At 37.9% G+C, this 11,330-nt stretch overlaps 1 protein-coding gene across 1 annotated transcript; it reads right to left on the bottom strand.

Moving 5' to 3' along the window:
- Nucleotides 1-1,455: 1,455 nt before the first annotated feature.
- On the bottom strand, nucleotides 1,456-4,236 carry ADAT2 (adenosine deaminase, tRNA-specific 2; the record flags this gene model as incomplete). Its single annotated transcript, XM_010076247.1, has 4 exons — nucleotides 1,456-1,496; nucleotides 1,613-1,685; nucleotides 3,410-3,516; nucleotides 4,086-4,236. Coding segments are annotated over 4 exons (372 nt in total), but the record flags the coding sequence as incomplete, so codon positions are not given.
- Between the last annotated feature and the right edge of the window lie 7,094 nt (nucleotides 4,237-11,330).

Below are 11,330 nucleotides of genomic sequence, written 5' to 3'. Positions count from 1 at the left end.
GCGTGGTATTTGCCACTAGCTGGGTTCAAACCATGACAAAAGGAAACTTAAGAGTGCTGTAACAGTCAGGAGAATAGCATAGGTCACAGGCATCAGTTAAAGGGCTTAAGTTAAAGGAATACTCTTTCTAAACTCCGAAAAAATAGCTAGTATGGCAAAAACACTTCTTTCCCATGTCACTTTGTAAGCAACAATACAGAAAATACAAATTCTAAGCTATTAGGAGCAATGGTGAAAAACTAATGCTTCTAATGCTCTTTTAAAAACACTTTTGAAAGTACTTATTTGAAATATCTAAAAGGTTTAATTGTATTCAGTTTTTATAATCGTAGAATTCTAATCGCTCTTTTACATTAAAAAAAAAGTTAAGGCATTTCTCAAATTTCTGAGTATCAGCCAAATAAACTACAAACAGTTTCATGCTTAAGATAAATATCCACAAAGAGGTATCTAATCAAGATTGAACTGTACTTGTACTCTTAATTCATTACTGGAACTGTAAGGCCCTCTTCTGGATTACAAATTACTGCATGGGCAAGCAAAGTGCATGGAAATGACAAAGCCAACCAACAACGCTATGAAAAGATAAACATCTCAAAGATATTTTCTGCACACTATTACCAATTTACTTTCATCATTTTTGCAAGTATCTGCCCATTTCAGTTACTATAATTTAGTAGCTGAGAACAACCTCAACTTCTTAGCAGATTCTTAACAATAAAGCATTTCTTAAGCGGATATTCACAAGAGGAGCGGACAGTCTAAAGAGAGCTGTGCAGAGTTTCTCCACTTTGTAAGAAGACGTTGTGCAGCCAAGTGATGCTTGTGTACGCTTATTAGCAATAGTGTACCCAAACTGAGATGTGATTCTGCATATACACCTGTCTACACATGTATGTGACTTTCAGAAGTTATGTTTGAAAATTTGGCTTATGCTAGAGGGGGTGTAAAAAACAATGAAGAACCATTACAATGGTCTTATCTCAAATATTTAAGGTCTGTAGAATTCCTTATATGCCTTTTTATTAAATATATACACTAGGACTGTGAAGGTCAAATGTAATGTTCCACGAGATTTACGTGTTTGCCTAAGCAAACATTTGACTATTGAAAAGCAAGATGCTCCCCCACAGACAGAAGGAAAGAAAATATTCTAGAATGTACTGTACAGAATGGCATCATTGTAATTGATCCATCTGTCTGTAAACAAGTGAACTTGAACCACAAATTTGCCCGTTTCTAAAAACAGACACTTATTTTTTTCCTTGGTCATGCACGATAACAAGAAAACGCATACAAAGAGACAAGGGAACAGGTAGCAAGTTTCCTATTAGTGAAAACTCTGTATAGAATATTAGACATAGTTTAATTGGATGGTGCATATTAAAAAAGAAGGATGCTGAAAAAACCTTCATGTGTCATTTTTTGCTAAGTCTGTCTCCCATCAGCATAGGGCTAATTACGACGGTCCTTCTTCCGTACTTTTGATGCTGGTGCTGCCAAGAAGAACAGAAAGGAAAAAAAATATCAGAAGTGAATTACAATAATACCACCGCCAGCATTTTTTTAAATTAGGTTGGGATCAAAATGGATCCATTAATGTGAAACTTACCATTGGGATTTTCTTGTCTGTAGAAAGCTTTTAACATTTCCACTGCTTCTTTGGCACGATAGCCAGAAATGCACTGTTCAAATTAGAATGATGTTCATGAGTGCATTTGAGAATAACATATTCTATGCTTCACAATAATGCCTTCAGTACAGAATCATTGTAAACAACTATACCGTCTATTCCACTAATTTGACATGTACCTTTAATAATTTGGGGGTCAGAAAGTCTCCTCTTGAGGTTTAATGCCTCATACATTTGAAAAATACTATGTTGAGGCTTCACAGAATAAATAATTTCCCTAATAACTAAGTTAGGCAAAACAAACTTTCTTAGTAACTTGAAATTTTTATGCAATCACCAATTTCTCTCTTATTAATGTGTTTCCAACTTGCTTCATGTACTCTTCAAGCACTTGTAAATTTAAGAGACATACAATTAGGTATTTGTAGATAAGATTCCTACCAGACAACATATGTCGCCACACCTGTTCTTTACTCCCAACAGTCACCTCTCAGAACTCTTTGGTCCTTTCAAAATATTTTTCCAGAGCATGAGCATTATGTCAAAGCATTTAAATGCCACTAACACTAAATGAATCTCCCCTCACACTAGAAAATAATTAATTACACCTATATATCCCACTGCAGTTGCCTACAGAAACAAAGGATTTGTAGTAGCAAAAATCCTCTCCTTTCTTTCTTCTAAACATATAGAAAAATTAAATACCATGTGCCAATGTTAGCAAATGAACACTCTTCCAGTACTGACTATACAAATTAATTCAGATGCTAGTCTCACAAACGCCCTGACAGAAAGATGCTTAATATGTTTACACCAGACTGCCAAACGGTATCGTTTTGCTGACTAAAATTTTCTGAGCCTTGAGCCTTTAGTGCTTATTTACAATGCTAATATATATTTCTTATTTTTTACATTGATTCAATCATAAATGTTAAGTGCAGAAAAGAATTCTAAGAATGCTAATCCATATCCTTATACAAGGCAGGATCATCTACAACTGTGTATAATGTAATTCTATAAATTCTATCTATACGTATGTATAGCTATATAGGTATACTAGTATAATGCTGTAAAATGTCTATATTTATGTATACTACACCTCCACTGAATGCTTGTCCAGCCTTTCTTAAATTACAAAGATACCTCGTTCTCCCCAGACCCTCTGTTCCAGTCCTCCAGTATCTTTACTATTCAGCAAGTTTCCCCGATATCTAAACTAAATCTCCTCTGCTACTTTTGCAGTCCATATTTATTTGGGGATTTGAACGATATGAATTAGATCTAAGCTAATGCATTTTACCTCATACATGGATAGACTGGGAGCAAAAATGCAATCATTTCCAGTGGCTCAGCTAAAAAACAGTAACTTAGAAAGTTGGTGTTACTTGATCTTTATTGATTATGTGTTTGTACATTCTGCAGTTTAAAATTTCTCCCTCATCTCTTCCTGAAGCATACACTTACTGTACTAAGTATTGCACAGCTTTTACATATATTTATTCCTTACCTTGTTCCACAAGTGTAATTCTTTCCTTTCCTCTTTGACACATCCTTTTTTTAAAAAAATGTTTTAAGACTGTCATCAGGCTTTTCCCCAATTTAATTTAAGGACTTAATTTTTTTTACGTTACTTTCTTGTAAAGTCAAGTTTACTTGACTTCTGATCATCTTTCATCTGAATTCACTTAAACTGATGCATAACATTCTCAAAGCATAGTAACAAAGGTAGGCACAGTACCTTAGCTGAAAAACAAAGGAAAACATTTTATAGCTTACTTCAAATGGTTCTCCGGAGTCTACCATATCATCAGATGAGATGCTCAAAACTGAGCCACAGCCTCCAAATCGCTCATTTCGACAGCCAAATACGACCCGTGGAATTTATGTGAATGAGTTAAGGTATTAACTTAAAGTGAAAAGCAAGCAGGAAGTAAAGTAGCCTGATTTAAGTAGTCATTAAATTTCACTAAAATGTGTTTGTACTTTTCAAACCGAATTAGTTTGCACTACAATTCCTCCCTCATAAAATCAGAACTTGTTTCTGAGTAACGTAAGATGCATTGCCAAAGATCCACATCCAGCCTTCCTCAGAAAAGAAGCATGAATCCCAAACCAGAGGCATACAAAGCCATGGTTTGTTGATTGTTACAACATTCAAGGCTGAACACTGAACTGAGATTAGCTCATTTTACATAAGAACAGATATCTCCAAAATGTAGTTTTATATTTCTAAGAGAAATTGTTGTTTGTCATAATAGCACTATTTCTCTCATTCTTGAGTCTCACACTATTTACCATGCAGTAAACAGAGGGGGGTGCAGACTCCAGAACCATAAGATGATGCCCCTGTTGGCTTTGCCTGACAGTATCAGGCCCTTCTGTGTGGGCTCACTGCCAAAAGAGTAACATTTTGACATATGGCTTCCCAGCATAAATAAGCATGAAAGGATACTCATCAAGCGCAGGGCAGCTGCACACATGATACATGGCTCTACAGTTACATACAATACTGAGTGTGCAAACACTTCTGTATAATCTCTCTTGTGTTGCTTGCACCAGTCAAGGACCCGATCGATTGCCACCAATTCTGCATGCCGAGTAGCCTAGGAGATAAAAATAAACATTTTATTAAAGTCTGCATTCACAGCTTTAAGCTTCTCAGTTGTACAGATACAAATGAAATAAAATGCAATGTCGTAAAATTATTCTTTCAAGTCAAACACATGACGGCCTGACATCTAATTTACTAATAATGCAATTATTTCCACTTCTGTTAAAGAAGTAATGTAATGCTTTATTGAGAAGCCTCTTTTTAGTACTTCTCTTTGCTGGTTCAAGTTGCAGAAGACATTTCTTCACTGAAAGAGTGATCGGGCATTGGAAGTGGTGGTGGAGTCACCATCTCTGGAGGTGTTCAAGAAGCGTGTAGATGTGGTGCTTAGGGACATGGTTTAGTGAGTTAGGTGGTGTTGGGTTGACGGTTGGACTTGATGATCCTTGAGGTCTTTTCCAACCTTAATGATTCTATGATTTATGTAGCCCAAACTGCAGAAGAAATACTTGACCCAAGGAAGAATGTATTCAACGTCAATCTCACATGCAGCACACACAAGATCCACAAACACAAACCAGTTTTTTCTTGCACCTGTTCCTAGGCAGAGGAGTCTGCTCAGAAGTTCTCTCTCTGTCACACCAGCATAGTAAGACAAGACATGAAAGGTCTACTTGAGGCTTAAGGGACACACAAAGCCCAACAGAATATCTGATCTAGCTCACTGTGCTTCCAAGAGCAAGAATGCAGGTCAGGTTAATTTCTCTGGAAATACTAAAAAACTGCTCCTACTTGGTACCGTTTCCTCCCTCTGACCATGCTACTGTGCCTGCATAGAATTAATGTGCTGTGATTATGCAATAATTTCAGTATGTTTCTGGAACTGCTTGTCCTACTGTGTAGACACAGTATTTTAGGTTTGCATCAGGTTTAATGTTGCCTGGGAATATGTACACACACAGTGAATTCCCTCACATAATAGGCAGGGATTGCGGCATATGCCTGATTACAAAAAGACAGAAGAATATTGATTTTTTTTTTTTTTAATCCAAGATGACCGAATTATGCGTATCTCAGAGGTAACAGCAATAGGGATGGCACAAAAACCTAAACAGAAGTGTTGACTTTAATTGCAGAGAGACAAAAACAATCACTGATGTCCCAGTATTGCTCTAGAGTATCTGCAGCAGTGTGTTTTGCCAATCAAATGTCACTGCAAAAAAATATCAAAGTACTACTTATGAAGGGACTCTCCAGTTACAAAGCCTGGTACTTATTTGAATTAAAGCTGTTAGTATTTTCCCATTTTTTAATCTATTCTGGAAAAGGGATGTTTTTGACACAGGCATTAGACTAAGACTTAATCAATCCAAATTATACTCGTACCACTGCTATGTATGTCTTTATGTGACCTTTGATAACTTTCTCTCAGTATATGAGCTTAGGTTAATATTTTAGCACCGTGAAGATCTGTAGATCTGTGGCAATAACTGTGAGATGGTCTGCAATATATGGCAAAGGGCGCATATATAAATAAGTTAGTGGTAAGTTTTAATACTGTTTAAAAATATTTTAAAACTCCTACAGAGATCTGTGTTGCCTATGCTTAACATTAGCAAATAGTGCAGTGCAGGAGAAGGGTATCTGTGGAGCAAAACAGTGCTGGGGACTCAGGGCCAGCTCAGGGGAGCTCATGCTGGCCTAGCTCCAGTTTAGTCCTGTGGACAGTATATTCCCAGCATTTATCTGTTCATGAGTGCACTTGTGATCTGAACGAACGTAGTAATAAACCCACGCAGAATTAAAAAAATGGATCTGAATCAATACACAGACATGATTCCTCCAGACCTACTAGTGAAATGTTGCCATGAAGGTTCCCCAGTTGAATAAATGAGATCACACCAGCTGAAATCTCAGTGCACACACCTTATGGAGACACAAGCACAATGCTTTCCAACAGAACGATGCCTCAGAATTCCTACAGCTACCATAACTCACAAGTCTAAGTTGCGGCTATTCTAATTTTGTGCCCCTCAGATCAGAAGAGACATATACCATCTGGGCTTATCAACTCCTGAGCACGAATTGAAAGCATATAAGCAATAAGCCTTCATTACCAGAAGAAAACATGCCTCTAACCTATGACACTGCTTCATACCAAGTAGCTTTTAGGCTTCTGTTGATCTTGGAAGTACAAGTTAAGAAAAAAAATGCAGCTGCTGTAAGTCATACTGGCCTCTGTGGTAACAGAAGACAGGTATACAAAGGAGATTACACTAACATACAATATTGCCAGACTCCAGTGCATCCACATCTTAACTAACACATACTGGTTTGGTCATCTCACCTCATGAGGACATGGGAACACCGGGACAAATTCACACAGGGTGAGAAAGGATTATCCAAGTTACAGAACAGTCTCCGTACAGAGACTAACTAGACTATGGCTCTTAACTCGCCAGATACAGTCATTAGTTTTCCAAGTTAAGACTACTACGGTAGAGGTTTACAAAAATCAAGAAAAATGTGTAAAAGCAAACAGTAAATTGTAATTTATTCTTTCTCATAACAAGCAGGCACTCAATGAAATTAACAGGCAGCAGATTTAAAACGAACAAAAGGAAATACTCTTTCACAAAGCACATAATTAAATTGTGGAACTCATTGCCACAGGATGCTATGGAAGCCAAAAACATAAATGAGTTCAAAAAAGGTTTAGACAAATTAATGGAGGATATGTGCACAGACAGCTATCAGAAACAATGATCAAGATGCAGTCTTGGGCTCTGGAAGTCCCTAAGCTATTAACTTTCAGAAGTGGAAAGGATATACAAGGGAAAGGTTTACACTACTCTGTTCGTGTTTCCCAAGCTCCTTCCTTAGCATATGCTAAAGGTCCCTCTTAAAGACAAGATATGGGGGAAAAACTGACCTTCTAGGTCTATCTTAAGATTTTATTTTGTATTGAGCTGTGAGTAGATAATCTTTTTTATTGACTTGCTCTATGCAAAATAAAATACAAAAAAGGATAATCTTCATTTTGAGTCACTGACTCAATTCATAAGCTTCTATGAGCCCCTACTGTTCTTTAACTTGCCCAATCTCTTTTTAAAGCCAAGAAAACAAAAGCAGGTAAGAGTAGCAAGATAAAAAGAGAATTGGTAGAGAGTGGCAAATGGTGTTCCAAGGAGAAATTATTTGAAGATGACGTCAGTGGGGAAGAAGCTTTGACAAAGCCTTAAAATAGTTCCCCAAACCGTGGCAAATGTTTTATAGACAAATAAAGATATCAACACTACCCAGAAAAGCTTACCTTCTAAATCCTAGACAAGAATTAACAAGTGAGAGTAAGGGGGGGAGCCAAAGCTCAAAGTTCTATATTATCTTGTGGCTTCATTAGTAATTTGAGAATGCAAACAATACTTCATTTTCAATTACCGCATACTGTACTTGCAAGATGATCTGGGCGAAAACGTGCTACAATGACCCAACAGAAAATAACAGAGGAGAAGTCTGCATGTGTCAACAAAGGACCTAAGATAGACAGCATTTTAGTGGGAAGCAAATTATTGTATCACACATGGGAATAAAGATGCCAAAAAAAAAGTTCTAGTTGGGAAGGGTCACATATGTTATAAGGAAGCAAATTTTAAGGTTGATCTGAGGCAAGACTGTGAACAAGCAAGTGTGGGAGCTGCCAGAGGGAACACTGTACTGGCACAAGCTTGTGACTGTATCACCAGACTGTTGAAAACTAATGTCTTACACAGACATTTGTTGCACTGCTGCCCAATGAATACAAGTAATGACATGCCTAACTATTTTGAAATGCTGATGCCACAACCATGCTCCAAAAAATCCAAAACAAACAAACAAAAACCAAAACAAAACAAAAAAACCCAAACACAGCTATATATAAACTCACTTCTTCCAACAGCACCTTTTTCCAGAAGAACGTGGTGATGACCAATAATTTTGCAAATAACTTCGAGAGTAAGCAGCAGTACCTCTGACATTAATGTGTTCTGCTGTGGACCTGCAGGGCAGAAACAAAGCATGCAGGGTGACAACAGACAGACTGAAAAAAAATCAGAGAGCTTTCAACAACTCTTTTTGCCAAAATGAACGGTTTAGGAAGAGAATTAAAAACAGCATAAAGAAGACGCCACCTGTTCCTAACTCCAGTCAGTTAGATTAGAGGATGCAGGGACTTGCTTAAGGAGAAGACAGGGAATTTATTTGACACAAAGTCTAATGGCAAGTTGATTTCTGAGCAAGGGCAAAATTGCAGGGAAGGGCTTCATATCTAACTGGATAAATGGTCATTTTTTAAAAGTGGAAAGAAAGCTTGCAAGGAGTGAGAAAAGCCAACAGCAAAGGCTAAAGGAAGAATCACCAAACATCAACCTTGCAAAACAAATTACATAATAAATAAAAATGTCTTGAGACAAAACATGTGAAAAAGGAGTTAGAGCTACTACGGTGACCTTGAGATGATGCTCAAACATAATTATAGTACTACTCCAAAACAAAGTTAATAATTTGCCTTTTCAATAAAAATGATGTGAAGAATGTGGTCAAAAGGCAGAACAAGAGTATGGAATGAGAAATTACAGTGTATGGGACACAGAATTACGACATTAAAAATTATGAAATTGCCTAGGTCATGGAAGAGGGATGAGGGGCAAAAATCCAAGTTGATAGATCATCTAGACCAGAAAAATACTGAAGAACTCATGCATGAGGCTGCCAGTCCCATAGCAGTGCTTTTCATATACCAAGGGAGAGTATCACATGACTGAAACCTGTCAGAGCAAACAGAGTCACTGTAATGAAAAACAGGACGGACATACAATCCTGACATCTCCAGATCTGGCATAGTCCCAGCAGCAAAACATGCAACGTAACAAACTCTGAAGGTAACATTATAAGGGCTAGACTACACAAGGTAAACAAAATTAAATACAATGTGAATTTACATAAGACAGCTGACACTAAATTAACCTAGTAACCTCCTTTGACAAATGTTTTTTCTGGATAAAAGAAACACCAGTCTCACCTCTCTGAACTTCTACAAAGCACCTGGCACAGCACAAGTGAAATTACTGTCAGTCTGGGGAAAATAGCATAGCACAAGAAACGTAAGGTGAGCAAGCAAAGAAGAGAAGGTGCATTGAAAGGGGAAATATTTATCCAGAGGGAACTAACTAGCAAAGACACTCACAGATAATTTTGCTTCAGTGTTTTCTGTTATGACATCGGCATTAACTGGAGAAACACCTACAGAAAATAGCTAACAATGTAATGTATTTTATGTGATAAATGACATCATCATAAGAGACAGGGTCAGAGTATCACTCGAGAAGTGGAAAGCCTTACAGATGCGAGTAAAAACCCTGAAACAACAAATGAAGAATAACAAAGCAGCATTAAAGACCAAGGCAGCTCCAGAAAAGATGGTCAGACTTATTTCCAGGAAGAGTGGGAAGAATTATTGCTATCAAACAAGGCACAAGAGAAAGTCCATCTGGAATAAAGTATATAGTGCTGGGTAAGTGAATTCAAGAAAGATGAATCAAAGCTGGAATAGATGTCTACAAGAATTATTAGAATGACCACAGAAAGAAAGCCCATATTCTGAGCAGAGACTAAACAGCTGGCTTGGGAAAACTGTGAAAAAAGCCAAAAGGGAACATGACTTTAAATACCTTCAAGCTATGTAAAACAAAGAATGATGCTGCCACAAGAGCAGAGAGATACAAACAGACCATAAAAAGCTTAAAACTGGAAATCTGTTGTTTTCTAGCCATCAGATGAATGATGTTCTGAAAAGTCCTCCAATGTGAGATGGGACGAGAAATTAAGTTTCAAAATGGACCTTGACAAACCTATGATGTCTGCTGGAGCTGCCTCAATGGTTCAAGAGAGGTTTTTTCCCTAGGATTGTTCCTAAATAATGACAGACATCATTAGGAGAAACCTGAAAAAACCATTTTCTGCAATCACATTTCTGAGCAAGTGCCTCTTTCAAGCTCACATTTTCTTTTAGACTATATGAAGCAATTAAGTATCTGACACAAAATGTAGAAGCACGGAGTACCCAGCATTTCTAATCACTATAATATAAGAATTATTAAAATCAAGCCACGAAAGAATTGAAACATGAGCTAAACAGAAACTGAAAAAACAACTGGCTTTCAAATATATTAATAGTTTACTGTTTCCAAGATGCAGATGAACTTTTTGAAATCAGGCTGCTTGGATTTAAGTACATGCCTTCAGGCAGCCCTGATGTTAATATAAAAAAAGTCTGAAAGCTTCCCTAATATTTTTATGTTGCTTCTGATTTTGTTATCGATCTGGTCAGTTATGTTCTGCCCATGTGATTTTTACATAGCATTAATATCGGCAAAATTTTCCCAAGAAGTGTCTGCTTCCCCACAGTGTTTACACTGATTTAGCTTGAGATACCTGTCTTCTCTCTCATCTTTCTTGAGTTGTATCACAATTATTTTAATACGTTATGGATTGTCCTGTAGCAGCAGTTCACAGAATCACTGAATGTTAGAGATTGGAAGGGACCTCGAAAGATCATCCAGTCCAATCCCCCTGCCGGAGCAGGAACACCTAGATCAGCTCACACAGGAACGCATCCAGGCGGGCTTTCAATGTCTCCAGAGAAGGAGACTCCACAAGCTCTCTGGGCAGCCTGTTCCAGTGCTCTGCCACCCTCACTGTAAAGAAGTTTTTTCTCATATTCAAGTGGAACCTCCTATGTTCCAGCTTGCACCCACTGCCCCTTGTCCTATCACTAGATGTCACAGAGAAGAGCCTGGCTCCATCCTCCTGACACTCACCCTTTATGTATTTATAAACATTGATTAGGTCACCCCTCAGTCTCCTCTTTTCCAGGCTAAAGAGACCCAGCTCCCTCAGCCTTTCCTCAAAAGGGAGATGCTCCATTCCCTTCATCATCTTTGTGGCTCTGCGCTGGACTCTCTCCAGCAGTTCCCTGTCCCTCTTGAACTGAGGGGCCCAGAACTGGACACAATATTCCAGATGCGGTCTCACCAGGGCAGAGTACAGGGGGAGGAGAACCTCTCTCGACCTACTGACCACCCCCCTTCTGATACACCCCAGGATGCC

The sequence above is a fragment of the Pterocles gutturalis genome, unplaced genomic scaffold (genome assembly GCF_000699245.1).
Source record: "Pterocles gutturalis isolate BGI_N339 unplaced genomic scaffold, ASM69924v1 scaffold17648, whole genome shotgun sequence".
Taxonomy (NCBI): domain Eukaryota; kingdom Metazoa; phylum Chordata; class Aves; order Pterocliformes; family Pteroclidae; genus Pterocles; species Pterocles gutturalis.
Note: the sequence above shows the minus strand (reverse complement) of the source record. Positions and strands in the feature narration are given on the sequence as shown.